Source organism: Podarcis filfolensis (genome assembly GCF_964270895.1).
Source record: "Podarcis filfolensis genome assembly, chromosome: 5".
Taxonomy (NCBI): domain Eukaryota; kingdom Metazoa; phylum Chordata; class Lepidosauria; order Squamata; family Lacertidae; genus Podarcis; species Podarcis filfolensis.
In genome coordinates, this window is record NC_139608.1 from 66,153,135 (window position 1) to 66,179,074 (window position 25,940).

A 25,940-nucleotide genomic window follows, 5' to 3' on the forward strand; every position below is an offset into this window, starting at 1 on the left:
AGCATTGTAACTCATCATTCTGCATGCCCCATTCTGCACCTTTTCTAGGAATATTGAGGGGAAAAAAAATCTGTATATTGCTTCACCTAGAGTGACCCTATTAGCCAATCTAATTGCCATCCCAAAGCAAATGTGGTGGTTTTGGGATTAAACTCATTTGGAAGCAATGGCTACTTTTCATTTATTTGAATGGCAGCAATAAGAAAATAATCAACAGGATTAGAGAGCTAATCTATGGTAAATGAAGATAATGACATTCACATAAGAAGAAACCAGAACTGGTATCTTAAAACAATTAGCTGTCCAATTACAATGCAACAAAATTGCCAGTCTGAATCTCTTTACTCACATGAATATATAATTGTAGTAAGCAGTGATTAAAAAAATCTACAGCTCAGGAGAAAATGTATTAAGGATCAACTTCTGCAAGAGCTGAATTGAAGAATAGCACTAAAGCTATATACAAAGCCCAAATCTCAAGGTAAAGTCTCACAAAGCCAAAACAAAAACAAACCCCCAAAACAAATAAGTCCTCAATTGTCTAAAACAGTATTCAATACAAGCCTCTAAAAGGTGTTATGTACTGATTTCCCCCCTACAGAGGCCACCAGTGGTGTCAGAAACAATAGCAAGAAAATATTTCCTCCCACTACGGATTCTGTGGAAAATGAGTATTACTTATTTTCACACTGAAAAATGAGAATGCATTCTTTACATTTTTGACTCTTCCGATTTTCCTTCCTAACACATCTTTCACAAGGCAAGTTGAAATGATTGAAATTAAAGACTGTCTGGATTTCCATCTCATGCTTACTTTACTTTACTATCTATCTATCTGTCATCTATCATCTATCTATCTATCGATCTATATCTATCATCTATCTATCTATCTATCTATCTATCTATCTATCTATCTATTTTGTATACTGCCCTATACCAGTAGCTCTGCGGGTGAAGATCAGGATCCTTCCTCCTGAACATTTTTTATTTACATTTAATATGTTCCACTATATGCTTTCTTGAAGAACATGCTGAAAAAGCAAATGTACCTTGATAACGCTTTCTCCAGGCCTCATGTCTGTGTAAATCTTGACATTATATGATATGTTGGAGAAGGTTGGAGAGTTATCATTTGCGTCAATCACAACAATATTGACTGTGACTGGGGGGCTTTCTTGCACACCATCAGAAGCTATCATCTTCAAAAACAAACAGACATGAGAAAAACTTTGAGAAAAAATACAATTAAATGAACATAATAATTCAAATATAACTGAAACTGAGCTTGAGCACATAATGCACACAACCTCAGTATACTGATTAGAGCAGTTCCTGAAAACAATCACTTTAAAATCCCATTTCAAAACATTTTCCAGGTGAAGAATTATATCCAAGAGAATCATGGGGAGAATGTTTTATTTTAATTGGTGAGCTACCTCCTTTTTATTCTCCTTTAGATCTATTCACACATTACCTTTTTTTTTAGGTGTAGATCTAAAGATGTAAATTGAAAAGAAGGGTGTTGCTTAGGGAGCTAGGAATGGCTGCCGATCCCTGTCAGCAAATACTTACTTGCAAACTTGGTTTGCCCTGCATAATGTGTGTGAAATTGCTCCCGATAATATATAGATGAAGCAAAAGGAATAAGTAAGCTATTAAAATTATTAACTGTCATCTGGGTTTCATGCTCCAAATTATGACTTGCAAGCCTGTAACACCTCCAGTAATAGTCGTTGTTCATTTGCTTATAACAAATGATCTCATTATAGGCAGAACCAATCAGCAGAGTCTACAGTCACAGAAGATGTGTGATGGGACAGTGGTGCTCACCTGATCTCCTCAAAGCAGTGACTCAGCTGTCGGGAGTCAGGTGGTGCCCACACTACCACCACACTGTACACTAATGTACCACACTGTGCACATGAAGGTAGCATGTCTCACAGGAGATTTGAAGTCTACAAAAAGACCCTACCTCCTGCGAAAGTACAAGGCACCAGCTATAGCTATATCTATATCCTTAACAAGGAATGCAACAAAGATGGTCAGCAGTATGGAAAACCAAGTCCACAAAGAGGAAAGGTTGAAAGAACTTGGTATGTTTATCCCGGAGAAGAAGAGACTGAGTGGGACACCCAATGACTCTCTCAAATACTTGAAAGCCTATCCTACTCAAGAGGGCAAAGACTTGATCAAAGACTGTTGTTGCTGCTCAACAGGCTGGGATTCGATCCAATGGGTTGAAGTTACCAGAGGGCAGATTGGTTGAACAGAAGGAGAAGCTTTGTAACTGTAAAAGCAGTTTAATAATGAACTGAATTATGTAAGGTGGATGGGTGGGCTCCCCATTGCTGCAGGTCTTAAAGCAGAGGCTGGACAGCTGCTCTTGTTATGGATTTCCTGCACTCAACAGGAGGGTTCAACGTCACTGCCTACAAGACTTCTTCCAATTCTATGATTTTGTGAAATAGCTTTCTTAAAATTTATGCCAATTTGACATACCCGGCAAAAATATCCTACTTGTTCTCCAACTGTTACAATAAACCAGCAACTGAACTTTGCTTACCGAAAAGGTGTATAGCTGTTGGAGCTCCCTGTCAACTGGTTGAAGCAAGGTGAGGTAGCGAGTTATGCCAGTCTGAGTCACAGTGAAAAACGTGTTGTAGTCGTTTAGAAAAATATGGAGCAGGGGGTCCTTTGTCTTGAAAGAGAAATGAAGAGAATGGTTATTACATTCTCAAAGGTCTAGTAACAATATGCATGCAGGCTGTTTTATTTATAGTACTATGTATCTAGACAGACAATGACATTTGGGAGGAAACGCAATACAGTTTACCTAAATTGCCGGAATTACAATCTCTTCTTGAATTGGAGGGAGGTGCTGGGGAGGCAGTCCTTATCCCCACTGCACTGTTTTCCTTTTAACCAGAAGTGCCATTGAAAAGCCATCAGCCTTTTCCCAAATAATTTGAGCTCTGATCATAACCGTCTTTTGGCAATTGGGCATTTTAGCAATTATTTCGAGATCAAACTTTTAAAAAGCAGTGGGAGGGTGAAGACTCCAGCCACCTGCCAGATGAACAAAACCGCAGTCCATAGCGAAAGCATTATACCATTCGCTGATAACATATTTGCTAAAAACAGCCGTTCTTACAATGCAGATTTCAACACGCCAATGGGAAGATGATAATTTATGATTCAAAGCATCTGCTTCCATTGAAGGTCTTGAGAAAGCTGCCAGTATGCTTAACGTAATTGGGAAGCACAATAGCTTTGACATGTTGGCAACTGGTGTGAGGCTGTTGCTTGCGTGTCTTAGAACAAAGGGCTGAAGATCTCCATTTGTGCCACAAAGCGAGCCATTTAGAAAGAATCAGAGTGAAGGATCTTTTGTTTTCTGTATCAGAAAAAAAGGGCCCACATCACTGGGAAATAAGAGGATTCCCTTGGTTTAAAAAATGGTAGAAGGCATTAAATATGGCTAAGTTTTCAATGTGATGGAGCTCTTTGCTTTAATTCATATAGAACCAGAGGTGCCAGCTTGCAAGGGCGATTGCAGGGTCAAAATCACACATGTGATATCAGAATGTCGAGAGAAGCTGGGGGCAGAGTGGAACGCAGTGGCTACATGGCTTCAATGGCTGGCGGCGCCTCCTCCACCTGCTTCCACCCTTCTTCCCCTCTGAAGCAGCAGGAGGAGAAAGAGCTAGCTGCTGGAGCTGTTCCGCACTCAGCCTCCTCCACTCCCTCAACACTGGGCAGCCCTCGCCACCTCCCAAAAGATATTAAGGGGGCCCAAAACTGCTCAGCTCCCAGGAGCTGGTGTCCCTCTATACAACTGTTTTAACATGCTGGGTTGGATCCAGGCTTAGAATGAGATCCACTGAAATCAATGAGACTCAAGTGAGTCAAAAGTAACTTACTGGGTCAACTTTAAGAATGGATCCAACACACCATAAATACTCTCAACCTACAATACTTTCCTCTGCAATGTGTACTCTGCAATACATATTTGAACACTTTGACCAAAGAGCCCAGAAGTTGAAAAAATATAAAAAAATAAGCATGGCCTGAGCCGTGAGGAGGTGGTGGGTTTTTCCCTTCATCTAATTTGTGACAGTTTTGGGATTAGTGAAAATGTTACATTTCTGAATAAACAAGGCGGCACCATGTGCCACAACGGCAGCCAAAGAATGTGCTCCCCAGGTCAAATCCCGTGGAACTGTATTTTTGCAACGCTGTTGTGAATAGTATTTGTGAGATGCTATTGTGGAGTATGCTGTGATAACTGAAAGTCATCAGACTCCTAGGCAGCAAGCCAGCTAAGAAGAGTAATAAAGGTCTCATTCCACACACCAATTTTCTGACAGAACAACATCAGGACTTCCCATTTTCAAAAGTTTCCATATAATTTTTCTGCAAGTACTGCAATAACATTTATTTGCTAAGCAAATATGTATTATAAAAACCTTGTAAACACCCATTAATGTGACACACTTCCCTTTTACCAGCTAATTGAAATATCGAAGACTTGTAAGATATTTCAAAAGGAAGTTTCTACAGGTGGTCGCTCGTGATCCAACAAGTATTAACAGCATCACTGCAACTGACAGGAATAGGAACAGAGAAACAGGGAAAGTACTAAGGATCTTTTTCACACGTGATGCATCTCTTTCCCCCATGTTCTGCATTCTGTCATATGTCAGTAGCACTGCTGTGTGCAGACAAGAAGTAGGAGAAATACAGGACAGTGTGCAATGGGTGAAAAGGGGGTAAGGAAGAGAGATGGTAGCTTTGAACATGATGTGGATGCCGCTTCTTCAGAAGAGATAATCACAGTTCTGATCTTCAGATGAGGTATGGAAAAAGAGAAAGGAACGCTGCTATTAAATAGGTTTTTTTCCTTCTGAAATTAGTGTTTTGAAAAAGTATATTCAGCAAAAGACAGCTCAATATTTTTGTAATTTTTTTTTTTTAGACAGGAAGAAAGGTGAGAAAAAGTAAAGTCGATGAGTAGGAAGGAGTTAACACACCAACACAAACATCTAAAAATACCTACAGGAATGGCACCTGGTGGGACCTAAAAAACAAAACGAAGCAAATAGAAAATAAAATAAGTGTAAGCAGTATACTTATATAATGCCTGGAACCACTTTAAAAAGCTATTGAAATAAGACATGTAAAAGCAATGGACCACCAAACGAAAGCACTATCAGGATCTTCTTTCCTTTGTAAAGATTACAAATTTAGACTGAATCTAACACTCAAAACTATTTCCCTTTATAATCACCATTGATATTTCCCTATTCATGAAAGGGGAGTCACAAGCTCATGTGCATTCTCTCTTCTGAAGTTAACAATGTCACCCTGTTAGATCGCACGCACATGTTGTGATTTGCCGGAAACAGAAGTAATATTTCTGCACCATCTCTTAAGAAGGTTAAAAAGTGGAAGTAGATGTAAAAAAAAAGAGAAAGCTACCTGACTGGTAAGTTGTTAGTTGGGGAAATTAGAATCCCTAAATAACATTTATACAGGTACACTGCGGTTCCCCAACATCTTCTCTTATGGATGGTAAAGCTTTTGAACAAAAGTAGAGGTTAGGGGTGGATTTTGTTGTTGGCCACAGGAACCTGACACCACTGTGTTCATTTCCTATATTATGAAGATGTTATTTGTACTAAACATCAGGAGCTATGAATTTGGATATTGGATAAAGTCCCACTATATTGATTCATCCAAGGTCTTGCAACCTGTGGGGAAAAAGCAGGGGTAAAGCCAGAATTCATCTTGCCTTTGTCTCCAGCCAGGGCAAAGCAAGGAGCATAGACAGAGCTGAATTGACTCTGGGTATTTCATCAGAAAGCCTTGTTAGTCCTCAGGGTGACTCTGTCTCCTGGGACACATGGTGCAGTATCTTGGGAAGAGGCCCTGCTCATAACTTTGCATATTGGGAGCTGCACCATACATTTAGAAGCACCACAGCAGAGTAGCAGTGCAAGGAGCTAAGGATGCTCACTGCCCCTTGCCACAGACTAGGAGGGAGGTGTAGTCTTGCCTTGTGGGGAGAAACAATACTACAGGGTTTGCAGAATCGGCACCTGGCTCTGTGGTGTTTGAGGAGGTTGTAGCTTCTGCCCTGAAGTTTGTTTAATGCCTAATGACAAGGCAGCTATGGAAATCCATATAGTGCATGTCTTGTAGTAATTATGGGTGGGACAGAAATGTCTTCTTAGAATATCATCTAGTTAGATGTGGATGCAAACTCAAATAAAGGGGTTGAGGTGAGCTCTAGGGTCTGAGTAACCTTTGAGAATACATAAGGGACTGAATATAGGCTAAAGAGTAGTATTCTGCTCTGAGCTGTATGTGAACTAACCAAACCTCCAGGGAACTAAATGGATGTAAACACAACAATAAGTTTCAGTTTAGTGAACAGAAGTTCAAAAGATTCTTTCCTGAATCACCTTGGCAATGAATTTCAACATCTCCATCATGAATTTTGGTTTTTTTGCCAGAAATCTGCTGAGAAACCTCAAATCCAGAATTGTTTCCCAGTTCAATTGGCAACTGTGAAAAATATTGCAAATGATGGCCCAGAAGAACCATCTTTGCCACACACATGGGATTACAAACTATGGTATTAGAGGTAAGGTACAACCAATAGAGGTTATAATTGGCTTCCATGAGAAATATCTCTCTTCCTGAAAGGGACAGAGCATTTTTTCAGGGCCAGTTGAACTGTGCCAGAGGGACCATACTGACTAGCTGTCTATGTTAGTTTCCCTGAGTCACACAACAAGGTTTATAATCCCTTTCACACTGTCTTAAACCATAATATGCCATGTTGCTTTACTGACTTTGGAGCCTGCATGATGCCAGCTGTTGTTGTTTGCATTTATAATTTCCTTCTATTGTAGATCAGCCTTCTGGGTAGGATAACATAGATAGCTCAAGAGCATAAATCACTTTGTGGATCACAAGTTTCACAGGCCTCATCTACACATTCTGCTACAGAGTTAATGTTGAGCTTGGAGCTAATGCAGAAGTCTCATGCTAAAATGAATACTTAATGTTCTACACTAATTCCATGTCTGAGCTTGTGAACTCCACACAATTATTAACACTAACTTCTGTCTTTCGATTCAAGAGGGAAAATGCATGTTCATTAATTTTACCAAATCTTCAGATGCTCATGTTCTCACATGCAGAAATCAAATTGTTACACCCCAGGGGTTCGTCTACAGGGAGTTAAATTAGCATTGAATCTTTATTTCTGTTTTTGATTTAATGGAGGAAAACAAATTTACCGTGTTTTAATTTTGAATTAAATATTTTTGATAATATGTAAATGAGATTACAGTGATGTTAGTTGACAAAGTTGACTCTTTAAAAAACTTGACTGAAAATATTCTTGAAAAATTACTTAAGCAGCTAATTCTATTCCCCCTTCCTTTTCCCTGTGCTGCCACTGAGTCTATCTAGTCACAGAGATACCTGTTTTGACATACGAGCATTTATTTATATAGTCTGATGACCTATTTAAAAGCTTCATGGCCCCCAAAGCTCCACTTTCTTTTAATCCTTCAAAAAGTCCAACAAGCTAATGCAAGTTCTACAGAGTCCTAATGCTCCTGTATTGCTTCTGGAAACTGGTAGTCAGGGATGTAAAATCTAGGAATCCAATAGCCACAGGCTCCTAAAATACTGGAGCGAGTGACAGAACTGCTGGTGAGGTTAGAAGGTTTCTTCTCTTTCCAAGGATGATGCAGCTGCTAACAGGCCACCGCCTCTTCTTACTCCTGAAGTGGTCCCTACCTAAAATTCCAGGAATAATTATAAATTTGTCAACATCCCAGACCTGAGCAACCAGGAGGAAGTGCTGTAGCTCAGTGATAGAACTTTGCATGCAGAAGGTCACAAGTTCAATTCCTGGCATATTCAGGTGGGACTGGGAGAGGCTCTGAAAACCAGTCAATGTAGAAGAAGAAGAAGAGTTTGGATTTGATATCCCGCCTTTCACTCCCTTTAAGGAGTCTCAAAGCAGCTAACATTCTCCTTTCCCTTCCTCCCCCACAACAAACACTCTGTGAGGTGAGTGGGGCTGAGAGACTTCAGAGAAGTGTGACTGGCCCAACGTCACCCAGCAGCTGCATGTAGAGGAGCGGAGACGCGAGCCCGGTTCCCCAGATTACGAGACTACCGCTCTTAACCACCACACCACATTGGCTCCCCAGTGTGTATTAACAATGTATTAACATTATCACCACCATCCTGACCTTTACTCTATGGTCCCAGGGCAAATTACAACATTCGAACAGAACCTTACAAATTAGATAATACTGAGCTGGATGGACCATTGGTCTGACTCAGTATTAGGCAGCTTCCTATGTTCTTAGGCATCTAATTCCATCAGTAAAAGACATTTTCTCTCTTCCTCCCCACCCACTTATCCTGGCAACATGGGTCAGCGAATTTGGTGTCTTCAGTACTATAGAGATTCAATATGCTGACAGGCTATGCTGAACTACAAAACCTCCTTCCAGTTTCAAAACAATCAGTAGGCTGGAAACCTGGGTAGAATCAGACAAGAGGAAACAAGGCATTTTGGAAGTCATCCCAACTGCCTATTCCCACATGTCTCTGCCTTAGGACCACATTGTATGGCATGGTCATCAGATGCCAGCTGCTAGTAAATAATGCATCCATCAAGAGAGTTGCTCCCCATGATGAACCGTCTGTGTGAATGTGTATTTGAAGATCATGCACCAGACACTTATAGGAACTGCAGCAACAACTTTCAGAGTTCTGGAAGATTGTGATGGTATGAAGAAAAACACCATAAAAAAAGTGAGGCATGATCCTGGTCCTATAGATTTTGGGCGAGAGACAGCACTGTTAGCAGGTGGCACTTAGGCCTAAGCCCCAAGCCTTTTGAAGTGGATCCTGTCCCTACTCCATTTTTTAAACTTGAAAAACAATTTACTCACTGGGAGATGCTGCAAAAGAACAGTACCAGTAAGACTCCACCCACCTAACCTCTTAATTTGCCTAGTGGGAAATTAATGTGTCAGGTCAAGAATATCCTGTTTTCATCCCGCAGCTCAAAGTAAACTAAAGCTGGATTTTTGTTTTTCCCTCTGAAAGTCTGTTTAAATTTGCATCATAAATATGATTTGCTCTATGTGCATATACTATGTGTGAATTTGTGTCATGAACTTGTGCCCTGAATTTTTTAAGTATCTAGAAATTCTCGTGTCAATGGGCAAAATTTAAACACATCTTTAATTCTTTTCACTACTAAGAGGCAGGCAATCGAGTACAATAGAGCACATTCTAAAATAAATAAATAAATAAATGGGGAACTCGTCAAAGATATGATTGAAGGGGGATTGGTAGAATAGGAAGGCACCTACCTATGGCTGCATAAAATAAACTAAATATGAGAAAGGGGAGGAGACATATGCTGACCTCAAGAGGCTTGAACAAGACAGAGAAGAGTGGAGGGCTTGGTGGAGACCAATCTATGGGGTAAAACATTAGAAGAGTAGCTTTTCTAACTACTACATTATAAGGTTATGCCCTCTGTAGAACACTTGAAAGTACTAGGGTCCTGTCCTTCTCTGCATCTAGCCATTCTGCCTATGCTATGATTGGGTGGTGACAATCTGTGAAGTTGCATCCATAGTATCTGTGAAAAAGCATCCAGGTTTATCCACAGTTATCACTTAAGACTTTATCATGAAGAATATTATGATCTGCCTTCTACACAATGTTTTGTTTCCTTCTAAATGGCAAAAACGTATCTTTTTACTACTATGGATGGAATTTCAAAACTTCCTTAGCTAACCATCCTAATGGTTAATCAAGCCTTATTGTTAAACTTTGTTCGCCATTCCTGCCTGAATTTGTCTAATGGCCTGAACTAATCAGAAAAAAAACCATGAATCAGAGCCCCTTCAAGTACATTATTGCCATTCTAGCCTGGAATTGAATCACTTCAGTTGCAAAAGCCACTCGAGAAAATATTTCACTGCTTTTTAATGGATCACAGAAACAAGAGATTAGCCTGAAACAGTCTTTGTACTGTGGGAAAGTAATCTGTTGAGGACTGTTTCCAAAAATTCTGATATTTATTTTAACCCATTTTATTGTGTGTGTGTCACATGCAGCAGTTACACTGGTAAACCTTGGTGCAATTGGGTTATTAAAAATCTATTTATGAAATCATCCAGTGTTTATGGACAAATATGGCATTTTACAGAGCACACTTAAATGTTTTAACAATGCAAAACACAAACCTCTTCTATATCGTTATCCAAAGCTATGATCTGCAGTGGAGACGTCAAGTTCTGGTTATCTGAGATCGTTGTACCCACAGGGGAGGACTCTAAAATAAAGCCCTCATACGCTGCTTCTGTGAAGTAAGGCTTCTGATTGTTTTCATCTAGAACTTCAATATGTAGATTGGCAAATGCTGGAAGAGGATGACCATTGTCTTGTTCTGCCTACAAAAGCAAAAGGTGTGTTTGTTACTGTTAAAGTTAGCCCACATCCAAGTAGGGCTATTAACTCCAAGAGAATTTATTTATTCATTAAAAACATTCGTAAGATGTCTTTTAGGAGGCCCTTGCAGGCCAGCTTCCAAAAATATTATTACAAATGTTAAAAACCAACCAGCCACCACACACACACACAGACACACAGTAATAACAAATTGTTAAATAACCATAACTGGCAAAAGCATTTATTCTTATAAATAAATAACCAAATAATATTAAACATTGCACTCAAGGAAGGACTGTGCGTAAGACACCACATTCCAGAGGTCATTGTCATTTTGAAGCCCCAAGAAAGATCCCATGTAGTGTGATCAGGGGTGCGCTTGTGGAACAGGGCTTCTATACCCTTTCCCGGTCCCCTTTACTTTCAGGCCCCTGCTCTAGCACGGGTAGGCAAACTAAGGCCCGTGGGCCGGATGCGGCCCAATCGTCTTCTCAATCCGGCCCAAGGATGGTCTGGGAATCAGCGTGTTTTTACATGAGCAGAATGTGTCCTTTTATTTAAAATACATCTCTGGGTTATTTGTGGGGCATAGGAATTTGTTCATTCCCCCCCGCTCCCCGCAAAGTATAGTCTGGCCCACCACATGGTCTGAAAAAGGTTGCTGACCCCTGCTTTAGAGCGTTGAAGGGGCCTCCAAGAATATTTGGGGTGTATGAATGGGAGAATGGGGATTAATCCGCACAAGTTTGATTCTGTAACACAGATTGGGAATGGGATACAAAACAGCATCACATTGTTTAAGGAATGTATGGCTGGATCAGACCGATTTATCACTCCAATACTAAGTTTAAGAGCTAAGGACATACTGTCCTGGTGGACATGGTAGCGAGTGGAAAAGTCTACAGAGAAAAAGGAGTGTGCGAGTGTGTGCAGAAACTAACCTACTGTACAAAGGTAAAATTTACCCACATTTCCCACATTTCCATTTCATGAAAACTTTTCTCGTGGAAGTACTGTGTTCATTTCACAAGTTCTTGATTGAACCACTCGGCTTCTCTTCAGTTCTAGCTTCTGAACCGGCTCATGGCAGGATGTGGGGCCTAATGGAGACCTTAAATGCAGCACCTGAGTTGAATCTTGGTCACTATTGTGCGTTAGGGAAATAGAGGGCAGCAACACTGAGGGTCTTGTGTCGAGCACTGTCGAAGAGGCAAGTCAAAATGAGTCCAATTAAAGATTGAGACCAGCCCTAATTGGATCTTGGGGGCTGGGATGGATGCCAGGAACTTCATACCCTATTTAGGATTCCTATCCATCACTATAAATCTCAGCATCACCCATCAAATAATAAATATCTCCTTGGCGAGTAAGGAAAAAATTACTGACTGCATCACTGCTGCACATTCTAAATTATGTAGTAAAAAACACCACCTCGTTCATTTTAAAGGATAACCATTAATTCTAAATATCAAAGTCTACTCCAATTAAACACCAGCTGTGTCAGAAATAGGTAGAAAATGCTGATATGGTATTTTTGAACTCTTCCTACTTCCTCACCACTACATCTATGCACACACAGAGAGAAGGAGGGTGGGGGTGGGGAGGTAGATAGGATGGCCAGGTTTTAAAAAAATCTGTGTCAATCAGAAACATACTTAGAGGAAAATTGATTACACTCAATTCCTCCACTACTAGAGATCATTTAACCACAAATAATCAGTGTAATGAATCTGTCACTTTCATGAGATGAGATTGTGCAAGTATTTAATATAGGGTGTGTGTGTGTGTGCGTGTGCGCGCACAAACACAAACACATGCATACACAGACACCTATGTTAAATATATATTTTCTTTTCTTTGCCCAAATTCAGTGCTGATCCAAACATCTCCTTTTCCTTGTGCTATAGGAGGGCAAAATTATCTGGACACAATACTATGGGCTGACTTATAGTACAGAGGGCAGGAATGACATGATCATGTTGTTCTCCTTCCACATGAAGCATCAACAGCAGCAAAGGCTTATGGGTTTTTTGTTTTGCTTAAAAAAAAATGTAAACTGAGATCTCCTTCAATAAAAGTGCCAGGAATAGGAAAGTGAATAGCATTTTAGTTGTATTTGCCTTTAAGCTTCCCTGTAATGAACTCTCATCACCCTTAATTTTGCCAGTGCTGCCTGGGGAAGATGGCAGTGGGGGTCCAACAATATCTGGAGGGCCATAGATTCCTCAACCTTGATTTGTTTGAAGTTCCTGGACATTTTGGCCAACAGAGGTGCAACATCAGCAAAGGACAAGAAATTATGCAATACAGTGGTACCTCAGGTTAAGTACTTAATTCATTCCGGAAGTCCGTACTTAACCTGAAGCTGTTCTTAACCTGAAGCACCACTTTAGCTAATGGGGCCTCCTGCTGCCGCTGCACCGCTGGAGCATGATTTCTGTTCTCATCCTGAAGCAAAGTTCTTAACCTGAAGCACTATTTCTGGGTTAGCAGAGTCTGTAACCTGAAGCGTATGTAACCTGAAGTGTATGTAACCTGAGGTACCACTGTACACAGAATGATGTGCTTCTATACCTTTCCTTATTTGTCCAACATTTTAAACACCAGCATGGCCACAAGGAACAGGTAACTGTCAAGTAATTATAAAGCAAAAAGGACATTTAGAGTCCAAAACATAGGATTAATGGTTGTTGAATAATATAACACCAAAACTGCAGTGGAGGAGAGATGGTGCACATTTCAGGGGGACAAGTAGCAGATGTGAGATGGGGGTGTCAATTTCCAGTGGGAAAACAGTGGTCCTAATCCTGTTTGGGATCCCACCATGGTGTTGCTTTAACTGAGACTGGGACTGCCCATGGCTGCTTTTGGTAAGGAAAGAGACATGGCCAGTCTAACCAAAGACGTGGTCTGAAGAAGTTGAGTTTAGTCTTTGCTTTGAGGTTAGTGAGAGCTGGGAAAACCACATCTACTTTTGCTTCTCCAAAACGAAGGCATTGCATCAGCTGTACTCAGAATTCTGCATTTATTTATTGTTTTGTTTGAAAATACCCATTTCATTTCTGATCTGTTGGCTAACTGAATATTTCCTATCAAATTGCCGCTCAGTAAATAACCAGGTTGCTAATGGAGGACACTACAGTAGAGAAGTGTCTGCTTGGTTTTTTAAAAAACTAAATGTTCACAAGTAAGGAATGCACTGAAACGTTTTAATGACCAATTCAGAACTACTGGAGATCAACACACAATTGCACATAATAAAAAATATACATTTTCTTGTCTAGGAGAGTGAAAGGAAATAACTGATTATTCAACAAATCAGAAGCTATGTAATATTTATAAAGAATTTGAATAAAATTTGGGCCAAAAGTTATCCTTGCCAAATGCCTCCTGACATCAGGGTGGAATGCTTTTATTGCTCTTCAAGCCTGACCTTGAAGGAAGTTTTGTGCTTTGATGAGAAACAAAAAGTCTCCAATCAATATTCATCTGGCTGAATTTATACCTTTCTGCCTATACTAATAAGATCAAATGCTGACAGAAGGGTCAACTAATGCTGAATATAATATATCTATATATATCCTGAGCATATTTAAGGGCGACAAGATGTAAGAACTTTTCATTAGCGGGCCTTTCTTCTCTAAGCCAGCCTATATGCCAATAGTTCTATTATTGCAATTTCTGAGTATTCTAAGTACTTAGCATATATTTTTACCCACAGTGCTAATCTACCTAATGAAACAGCAACAACAGTTTTCTTCGGCTACTTTCTCAAAGATAGGAACCATGACACAACCCATCCCTGCCACCAAGGTGCACAGCAATATGCCCAGCCATCATTCAATCACAGGAGGCCCTTCTGGACCTCACAGTACATTCAACTAAATAGGTATGTTGTAGAGAGCAGCTGCCAAGTGGCCGCCAAGACCATATAACACCAGTCTTGAAAGACCTACATTGGCTCCCAGTAAGTTTCTGAGCACAATTCAAAGTGTTGGTGCTGAACTTTAAAGCCCTAAACGGCCTCGGCCCAGTATACCTGAAGGAGCGTTTCCACGCCCATAGTTCTACCCAGACACTGAGGTCCAGCGCTGAGGGCCTTCTGGCAGTTCCCTCACTGCAGTAAGTGAGGTTACAGGGAACCAGCTAGAGGGCCTTCTCAGAAGTGGCGCCTGCCTTGTGGAATGCCCTCCCAATCAAATGTCAAAGAAATAAACAACTATCTGACATTTAGAAGACATCTGAAGGCAGCCCTGTTTAGGGAAGTTTTTAATGACTGATGTTTTAATGTATTTTTAATCTCTTGTTGGAAGTGCTCAGAGTGGCTGGGGAAACCCAGCCAGATGGGCAGGGTATAAGTAATTATTATTATTATTATTATTATTATTATTCACTGCAAATATATAAAAGCTAGCATGTGCTCAAACGATCTCTCTCTCTTACTGCCTAACATGCTCAGAAGTGCCTTCCAGAACTTCTGCACGAGGACACCTCTCCTACTTCCATCAAATCCCCCTTCAAAACCCAACTTTTCTGTCAAGCCTTTGGGCTGGGCAAACCCCACTAGTTCTCATGTCTTACTGAAACTAAGCTTGCAATCATGCATATGTCAAATGCATATTCTTTTTGCCTAGTTTATCGCTGCCGCTGCTTCTTTACCCTTCCTGTGTTATTTTCCCTATGTTGAATTCTGGACTGTAAGCTCCTTTGGGCAGCAAGTTGCTCTCTTGGACTCTGCACAGAGATGGCTCTGTACAAATTAACAATAATAATCAGAGGTCAGATTAATCAATCTGATTAAGGAAATTTGGAAGCCTTAAAACACAAGCAATAGAGACAATGTAAAGCAAAGTATCCTTTCCAATCTAGTGATTCTGCCTTTGTATCTTTCACAATAAGTAGGCAGGGTGCCCTCCTTTGCAAAGCGGTCCTTTGCACCTGTTCCTTCAGTTTACCTCACTCGCCACTCAACCAAATCCAACCTTAATTAGGTAGCCAGTGCAATTAAGTAGGGGTCATTGTTACTAACCAAGTTTAGGAATCCCTCACAGACCTAAAGCTGCAAAGGGAAAGGAGCTAAAAACAATTCACTGCCTTTCCCTTCCCAGCCCCACATAATAATCATGGATTATCAAAGCAAAGCAAAGCACAGTACACACACACACACACACACACACACACACACACACACACATTGTTAATCAGAATTGTAATGGAAACTCTTATCATGTTTTGTAATTTGTTGGCTGTAACACAGAAGCAAAATTTTCACCAATCTATGTAAGCCTTTATTATAAAACAAGATGCTAGTTCAGTATGGCTTTTTCATTCTGTGTTGTGGTTTTTGATCTATGCTAGTAGCCTAGGAGTTTGTCATGCTCCCACATTGATGTGTTAGTACATGGCATCATGCATTCATGGGCTGATTCAGCTGATGTAACATGTTTCTCCTACTTAGGCTCAGGGCTGCAATGATAGAGCAGCTTTCACACTGCATTCCACACAGGCTATCCATCATCCCAGGCTGGTCCAAGGCATTTTCCTGTCTGAGATAGAACAAGTCAAGGTGCACAGTCCCCAAAGCTGGCCAGGTTATTTTGTTATATATGACAGAGAAGCATACAGGCACTACTCCAAGAGTAAAAAAATAAACTAAATTAAGGAGCTAACAATTTCCTAACCTTTCATGATACCCTAGAATAGATCAACTGCCTGTTAGCAACCTCACTTTGCCTAATGGCAGGGCTGGTCCTGTGAAGTGTCACCCCTTTACTAGATTTTTTCAGGTAAGCGGTTTTAGAGGAGAAAAGTGCTTAGGGTGTTCAGGTGATATTTAACCTGTCACCAACCTGACAAGGCAAGGAACCAGTCAAACTACTTAGAGCCACCAAGTTTTGTACACAGAGAATAATTCTCAAAAAAATTCATTGACTTATGGTCAATTGATCCTTCACAGAAGGCTCAGAATGATTCTATACTATCTTAAGAATAATACAAGTGGGATCTGCAACAAAATGTTGAAGTATACTCCAGTCATTACTAGCTGGTTGACACCTTCTTCCTTTCAGGATACTCCACTCCATTATTCCTTACCTCTATCCCGTCCGCATTCCATGACCTCTTGGTATGCTCAAACTTTGCCAGACCATTTCTCTCTCTCTCTCTCTCTCTCTCTCTCTCTCTCTCTCTCTCTCTCTCACACACACACACACACACACACACACTTCTGCAAACCTTTGGTCTTCCACCAAATTATGGTACTATTTGGCCTATATAAGGATTGGCACTCAGTTAATTGAGGTATCTGTTAGTATGTATAATTCCCAACTTTTCAGCACAATTGTAGCACTATTCATTCACTGAATTCTACAGCAGAGGTTAACAAAAATATAACAGAAAATTCATCCAAAATAATTTATCACATGAAGTATAAATTCAAGGGAACAACTTGTAATGGAAGTAGGGTAGAAGCTTTCCCCAAGATAAGGACAAAGACTTTAAGATGGAAATGGATGACAAAATTTTTTTTTGACGGTATCATTAAAATTTGTACGGAAAACTTATTAATGCTGGTGCTACTTGGCTTTATGAATAGGTTTGCCTTCAGATATAAAGAGAGATATTTTGTTGAGTTACACACTACAAAACACAAGCCCAGATAAGCAAATTTGCCACATCTTGCCAGCTTAATGGAACTTTCCACACTGTTGTGCTAAATGATACTATTCAAGCATGTGGCATATTATTAGTCTTACAGATTGATACCCTTGCTTATTATCCACTCAACTACTCACCAACCATGGTAATTCGAATCTAATAATGCCTGTAAAAATTTCCATTAATAATATAGCCAGTTATTAAGGTACTACAATGTGGCCATGGGAAATTGGTGGGTTTTTTTTAAAAAAGATTGTTACAGAGTTACTTAGCACCAATCCCCAGTTATTTTTTCCAGTAGAAACTAACAGGTATTTGTGAATGTGGGTCCGAGCACTCAAATGTGTGAAAGCATTTGTCTTAACTAACATCTATGCACATCTGAAGCATTCAAATAAGAGAAGTAGTCAACTACTAAGGCATGGAAATGAATTGTTCAATAAATTCCCTATAATTAGTGGCATCAATAGCTGTCACATTCCTTAACAAATATTCATATGGAAGCAAACTAGTACAGCACATGGTTGTATATGTATATACACATGGAGAGAGAGAGAGAGTGTGTGTGCATATATTTACCATACTCAAATGGTAATCATCACCTTAAACAGCATAAAACGATTGATACAGACAGTATATACTCAGTGGCGTAGCGTGGGTTGTCAGCACCCGTGGCAAGGCAAGTAATTTGCGCCCCCTAACCCGTGGACTTGCGCCCCCTAACCCGTGGATTTGCGCCCCCTAACCCATGGATTTGCCCTAACCCCCAGATGTTGCGCCCGGTGCGGCCGGCCCCCCCTGCACCCCCCACGCTACGCCACTGTATATACTCAGTGTCCCTTGAAGCTTATATGAAGGCAAAATGCTGCTGGTTGTGTAGTGGCCGTGTATAAAGGAGTGAGGAAAAGTGTTTCCTCTCTTTCTTCCCTTTACTACTGACAGGGGAAATACACACGGCAACTTCAGGACCACTGCCTCATTTGGGTATCATGTTGGGAGACTAGGAATGCTCTAAATAATTTGGAGCCAAGCTTTCTGCCACTCTATCCCACCACACTCAAGGTTGGAGATCCCTCTTAAAGGGTGTACCCCCTCCTCTCCCTCTTGTTGGAGAGGGAGATAAAAACATCCCATGGCCTCTAGTCTATCCTCCCAGGGACCATAGGACTGCAGCCTCAGAGTGGACACAGGTAAGAACTGTCCCCACTACATTCAGAATGAGATTCTTCATGGTTGTCTGCAGGGGGAAATCCCAAGTTACAATGAACTGTTTAACTTCCATTTTGTCAGCAGCCTTGATTTCAGGGTCTTTTCATAAAGCATGAATATCTAGGGTAGGCTGGATTCTCTGACAAGCGCTCAGAGCCCATGGTGAAGTGGCAATAGAAAAAGTGCTATCTACTGGGGGAAATGGCTGCCTGAAGCTGCAATCATATGTATGTCGACTCAGGATAAGTCTAATTGAATTCAGAGTAACTAACTCCCAACTAAGAATATACAGAATTGCAAGCTAAGCCTCTCAGCAGAATGAATGAATGAATGCAACTTCTAGTTTGTTACTTAAAATATTGAGTTTTTAAATCCCACACAGTCTTCCACATGAAATCAAATCTATAAATGTCAAAGAAAAAATATATTCAGGCATGTCTCAGACAAAGCTTGGGGTTTGTATTTTCTCCGAAAAACACAGCTCCTCAAGACAGAAAATCAAAACATGGTAGCCACAAGAGACTAACGTTAGGTGTGGGGAAGTCCTTTGAATGGCTTAATAACGCCTAACTTTGCATTGAATTATGGTCAGTAAAATTTATTGCAATATATAATGGTAGTTATAAAAATTACATTTTGTAAGAAATATTTCAGGCACAACCCAGCAAAAGTTCATTTTGATTTTGGTAATCCTGTGCATATTTACTTGGGCTACAAGTAAAATTGATCTCAGAGGGACTTGCTTCTGAGTTAACATGCATAAACATTGGGCAGCCTTCCCTAACCTGGTGCCATCCAAATATTTTGGACTGCAACTCCAGTCCCAGCCAGCATGGCCAATGGTCAGGAATGATGAGAATTTTAATCCAAAACATCATAATGGAGAAGACCAATCTGGGACAGAAGGTTCACTGAACGTAATGAAGTGAAACTAAATGCCAGCAAATGTTTGCTGGATGCCAAGTTCAGTGTGTTTTCTCCCATGCAACATTATTGTCAAAGCAATTACAATGATATAGATCAGTTACTTCTAATATGGCATTGAATTAAACTTACACCTTACTGCTAGAATAATCTTTGTTTATAAGTTGATGTTTCCCTTTTTTGTATAAGGAATCCTCACATTCTCCATGGACACTGCTACTTAGTAATGTACAAACACATGGAAATGAGAATTCAGTTGAAATTACCTTAATAACCAAATCAAATTTCTGGTGCAAATCCCTGTTTATTGGCTTTAGGAGGCTGAGTACAGCAGTTGTCGCATTCATACTGAAATACTGTGAATAATCCTCAGGAGTCCCTGCAAAAAGACAGCGAGGTTTGAATAGATAATTGAGAAGCAGGATCAGCATGGGAAATCAAAACTTTCTTTTAAATATATATTAACTCAAATAATCAACAAAGGAATAATTAAAAACAAAAAACAAAAGAAATACCATAGTGTGAATATTCGATAGAGCTGCGTATAAAAAACCCTTCTTTCTTTTTGACCTTGATCACCATGTTTAATAGGCTTGGGGTGCCTCAAGAGACTTTATGTTTTCATAAAAGAGAGATGAGTAGAAATGCTAGCATGCTAATATCTGAAGTGGAGAACACTTGACCAGCAGCTTTTATATCAAGCCATTGGAAGCTCCATTATATGGAATCAAGCCATTGTTCCACATCAACTTGTAAGGTCTACAGCAACTGGCAGTGGCTTTCCAGGGTTTCAGCAGTCTTTCCCAGTCCTACTTGGAGATTCTGGGCCTTGATCTGGGGAACTGCTGCATGCAAAACATGTGCTCCTTTACTGCACTACAGTCCTCCCCCCTTTAATTCCTCCCAGTGTTCCTGAAACAGTCTTAATCCTTACAACATAGAATATGTATGGCATTTCCAAAAGCTGTAAAATTGAACACAAGAAAAGTGCAGAAAAATGTTATTACTCCATGCATACATACTTTTTTTGTTCAAGGGGAGGGATGGAATAACAACTCTGAATGCAAACAAGAATAAAGATGACATCTATTTGCAATGTAACAAGAGAGAGAACTTTCACACAATCTTACTTCTTTCCTGCAGGAAACAATTTTCTAGAACAATTTCTTAGAAGCATTACTTTACAGCAGCATACCCCATCTCTCCCAGCGCATCCGCACTTAGGCGTTTTAACAATTATACCCCTTGCTGTGCTGGAGATCTGTGTATAGAGCTCACCCATGCACAGAGCAGATGAATGTCTCTATCCATTGCACACAAAAATAAGAGAGGGGGAAAGAGTGAGTTATCTTCATCACTATCTTTAGGGTCTTCCATACAGAGTGATTCCATTTCAGAAAGAGGATCTTCTTTTCTAGTTGCGAAATGATAGTATAGATTGCTGAGATTTGATCGGTAATGAAACGTATTGCAGGATGCATCAAACTGCAAAACATTTCCTAGGGCTGGTAAGTGAAACACCATTCTGATAAACACTTTTGGGTGCACTTAGTTTTGGGACACCAAATAGCCCTCCTGAATTCAGCTAGACATACATTCTGTTCCTTCACAACACCCCGGGAAGAGGCACAGGCTCTATCCAGATGGACTTTTAGATCTCCCCAGAAGGAAGAATACTAAAGCAGTGTTTCTGACATGATGTACCTACAGCATCAGTTCCAGCTCTTGATTCTGCAGTCAGGAAGAGCAGGTCTCCTAGTAGTTTAGAGCTGCAGCAGGCTTTATGTAGAAGCTCTTATAGGGAACAGTGATAATCACTGTTGGCCTATAATCACATGTGCCTATAATTGTAAGATGGCTTCCTTGGCTGGTATAGCTGATTTCTCTGCAATTTATTTCTTGGGTGAAAGCTGAGTAGTAGTCAGAGGTTAACTCCTTGCCTGAAACCCTCCCATCACACATTCAAGACCTATTGTGGGCTCTGGTCTGAACATGTGGGAAAAAACAGGCAGAAAAGTGTCTCTGTGCAGCATCAGTACATTCAAACTTCTTTTGGAATTGTGCTTCTTACTATGCACATAGGGAACGAAAGCCTATGAAAAAGTGCATGATGCGGTATGTTAATAAACCAATAACTCATGGTTGTAGCTGAATGCAAAGCTAGCACAGAATGGAGTGAGGGGTGCATGGATGTATATACTGAAAGTATTAATAATACAATGATTGGTAATGCTGGCCTTTGTTAGTGCTACTATAATGAGAAGCGAAATAAATGGATGTTATTGTAAATTGTGTGTTTTCAGCTGGAAAACACTACTGTATCCACCAAAGCTTACAGGAAGTGTGGGCTCTGTTAGGAAATTCTCATCCCGTAGGAGATTTGCCACTCAATCTTCTCTCTCTCCCTCCCCATACCCCTCTCTCTTTCTGCAGAACTGCCGACAGTGGAGATGACTAACCTTGAAAAGAGCCTAGAGAAATTCACATTGTATGCTAAAACGAGTCCTGATTGTCTTTGTCAGAATATGGCATGAAAGCCATGCCTTTCTGTGAATGGAAACTATCAAGCTATTGTAAAAATTAAATAAATGGAAAAGGGAATAGAGCAGCTATATTCTATTGCATACTCGAAAGCAGTAAGTCAATTGTTCTGTATGTCTGGTGGCTAAAATTCAGACAAGAATAAGGCCGACTGTTGCGATGCTAGAAAAATCTGTTATGCAGAGCAGTTCTAAGGATACAAGCATGGAAAGGAAATAGCATCTGAAATAGTCCTTCATAAGTACTGGCTATTTCTGGGTACAGTTAACGTCTTAGATAAGGTGGGAGTGAATTATTCAATTTTGTATGGATAAATCTAACAGTTTAAAAGTAAAATAAAGGTTAATTTAATTGCTGACTATTCACTATAGAATTGTGTTTTGAAAAATACTCAGTCTATATCCCCCTGCAGTTTCAATCTAGCTTGTCACCTTGGCAATGTTAAGTTATGGCACAGAGAAGGGATTGATCATTAGAAAACATTAGTTTATAAATGATGAAGCTGTACGATGTAATCAAATTGCTGGAATTAAACAGTCTATGAGTACCAGTATTTCCACCAGTATTTACAGACAGAAAGAGAGATAGACAGATTTAAATCAGAAACAAATAATAGATTGCATACAGAGTTAGAGGAGCGAACTGGGAGTTCTATTCATGCAACCTCCCTTTGCTTGGTTTTGCCCACTCTTCCATTTTTCAGCTCTGAGAGCAGCCAAGGACTCTGAAACAGTGGGAAAGAACCAGCTATATCGTGAAGAACATGTAAGCTGTGGAGATGCTGAATATGAACCCAGTCCCTGTGTCCAAGCCTGAGTCTGTCAGTCAAGAGTCCCTTGAGACTGAGATTCCCAAACTTGGGCCCCAAAGAGAGCATCTTTCTTTTCATAAGGAAAAGGTGCCTGCTAGTAGTTGTAGCCAGTGTGGAGTAGTGGTTAGAGCAGGCATAGGCAAACTTGGCCCTCCAGATGTTTTGGGACTACAACTCCCATTATCCCTAGCTAACATCCCTAGAGAAGTTAGACTCCCCTTGTTGTCTTTCCACCAGCAGGAGAAGACTTTCTTGTTCCAACAGCCTTTGGGGAATGGACTGCTTTTAATGATAGGGCTGGTGCTGTGCTGTTTTTATTTTAATTATTCGTATGGTTTTCATAGATTTATCTCTACACTTTTAATTCTATCAATATTTAAATGTGTTTCAATCATTGTTTTTGCCCTATATTTTAGCTGTTCTATTTTTAATCTGCAAGCCGCCTTGTCACTGGAAAAGCCAGGGTATGAATTAATAATAGTAATAATAATAATGTTAATCACAATTATTTGAATCTGTTATTGATATTTTTGAAAAGCATTGATCCTTCTCCCCCTCCACCACAAACAATTGTTTTTCATTATCTTCTTTAATGCTCTGTCATGCTCCATCCATAATTTATTCATGTTAAAAAATCCTTTAAACACACACACACACGCACACACACACACGCACACACACACCACAAACTCAACTGGTGCCATTTCCCAATGACAACACAGAAAAGAGTGAAGGCCGGAAATGTTTGCCGCTGCACCCATGCAAATTGCTCTGGAGAAGTGGCAGTTGTAACAATGGACACAGCTGGGCACAGATGCTATTTCCTCCATGGAGCTTCTCTGCGCGGGGGATTTTCCAGCTTCTGAACCAGCCGTACGCTAGATGAAATGCGAACACGCACCAAGCCAACCATAATTAGTACATCAAATGGACTGAGAAGCCCGAAATGTTCCTGCTCTACAAATGCAGCTGTGGCATAATGAACTGTCTGCTCATCTCCATTTTCTTGTTATTCTTAGCAAAATATGACAGACTATGATATTATAGCAATCAGGATATGAGACATCAGAACAGCAACAGGGGCTTAACTAATAAGTAGAAATGTATGAGGAAAGAAGGAAAGAAGGAAAGAAGGAAAGAAAGTTAGTTTTTACAGGGCAACTGGGTATGTGGCAAGGAAGATGAAAGAGATCACAAAAATGTACTTGAATCGCTTAGGCGTGCAATTACGTAAATTGCTCAGTAAGGATAAGAGGGGTTGTAATCTTCTCCACATTTTAAATGATCATCTCCTAGGGCTCAGACACCTACTGGAATGCTCTGACAAAAGGAAGTGCTGCTGAAATGCCACTTCAGCTGATAAAAACAGAACTCTCTATGAAAAACAGTAGTTTGGGATTACGACATAGCACCTACTAGCAAATCTTGGAAGGCTTATGGTTTGTAGCACATTGACAGAACAACATTTTTTTAAAAACCAGCATCCACTTTTTCTTTTGCTTTGGAAGAGAGCACACTGTGGGAGCTGGCAAACAGTTACTGGCTGGCATTATATTCAGTTGGAGGCCGGAGTATTGGGACACGGCCTCTGAACAATTCAAGACAACCATGTCTTTCCAAAGACTTTCACAACCAAAGTATTCCTCAAGCTGGGATTTCTGGGCTTCTCCTAAGCTCACAATGAGTCCCTGTTACAGGAATCAACACTTGACCAGTTCTTGAAAGTAGCAAAACAAAGTGCTAGATCAGACAATGCCAATATGGTAGGTACGCTACTGATAATGTTGGACTACATCTCCCATCATTCCTCACCATTGGCCATGCTAGGTCAGGCTGATGGAAATTAGAGTCCAACAACATCCCGAAGTCATCAGGTTGTCTAGATGTTGAGAGGAGCAGCCATTTTTGTATACAGTATTTAACAAAGCACCCTGCTTCAGCCAGGTGGATATGAAACACAACCTGGTGAGGAAATTATACCTAATAAAACATTTCTTCCAAGTCACCAGCAAAATGGTGCTTGATTACCCTTGGTTACCTTCATTCAGTTAACTTTCACAACATAACATACCATGTTTCTTACTTCCACTTCTTTACTACTTCTGCTGCCTTTCGACTTGCACTAGAATGGACTGGTTCTCTGAGGACATCAAAGGATCAAGACCATGATTCCCACTGGCTCTTTAGTAGGTATAGGCAGTATCCACCTGTTCCATTAGTACAAGAGACTTGCACTAGCAGGATGGAGATTTCCCTTCCTCTCCTCTCCCCTACAGCTCCCTGTTGAGTTGGGGAAACCCTCTGGCGAAGATTTGGAGGGGTGGGGAAGAGGAAACAGAGGGGGTGCTGCAGAAGTGGAAATCTGTTGCTGCTGCTTTTGAACAGGATTCAACCCTAGGGGATGAGATTCAGCTATCAAGCACCATCAGCAGAGACCCTGCATAGGAATCCAGCCTTAATATAGCTGATTGCCTAATAATACTGCATAATTTTGGAAACCCTGTTTTGAAAACTTTGGACAATACAACCAATAAGAATTAAATATTTGGGTGAACTGTATCAATGTGTCTCGGTGTACTGTTTATTATGTTGTAGATGGTAGCAGCCAATCTTACAGACAGGAAAAAGAAGAAAAGTCAAAGCAAAAGCAAAAATCTCTACAACAAGAATTTTTAAGGACAGGGTAAGAAAAGGGTGACTTTCAATTTTGATTTTTAAAATTTAAATTGGATTCTTTAAAAATTCATGATACAGTCTCTTTTTTCTATAAAAAAACTTATTTAAACTGAAATCTGAATTTAATACAAACTTAGTTTTAAAAACTGAATCTGTGATTATTGTTTTTTTAAAATGAAACACAGCAAATAGACTGGTTTTGTGCCTGCATGTTCACTGGGGAAATATATATCATTTTTTTAGATCAAGGATTTTAAATGAGATGGAATAAATAAGGTATTTTTGTATTTATCGGTATGGATTTCCTACTGGAAGCAAGGAACTCCAAAAACACCATAGGCCTTAAGTTCCAGGATACTCCGTCCTGTACCTCATTAGGAGTAATTACTGAACCCACCTGAGTAATATTTATTCCACACTTGGGGGACCTGTGACCCTCCAGGGGTTTTTGGACTCTAGCTTCCATGAGTCCCAGCAAATACAGCCATTGTTGGGAGCAATACAGTGGTACCTCAGGTTGAGTACTTAATTCGTTCTGGAGGTCCATTCTTAACCTGAAACTGTTCTTAACCTGAAGCACCACTTTAGCTAATGGGGCCTCCTGCTGCTGCCGCACCCT

At 40.2% G+C, this 25,940-nt stretch overlaps 1 protein-coding gene across 27 annotated transcripts in view; it reads right to left on the reverse strand.

Moving 5' to 3' along the window:
* The window catches only part of PCDH15 (protocadherin related 15), a 633,377-nt gene that overhangs the window by 162,314 nt on the left and 445,123 nt on the right, over positions 1-25,940 (reverse strand). For all 27 annotated transcript variants that reach the window (XM_083614042.1, XM_083614038.1, XM_083614050.1 and 24 more), the window contains 4 exons: positions 19,560-19,672; positions 10,299-10,505; positions 2,564-2,698; positions 1,050-1,199 (listed from right to left, as the gene is read on the reverse strand). In XM_083614042.1, coding sequence (XP_083470168.1) covers positions 1,050-1,199; positions 2,564-2,698; positions 10,299-10,505; positions 19,560-19,672 — 605 coding nt within the window. The remainder of the gene's footprint in view (positions 1-1,049; positions 1,200-2,563; positions 2,699-10,298; positions 10,506-19,559; positions 19,673-25,940) is intronic.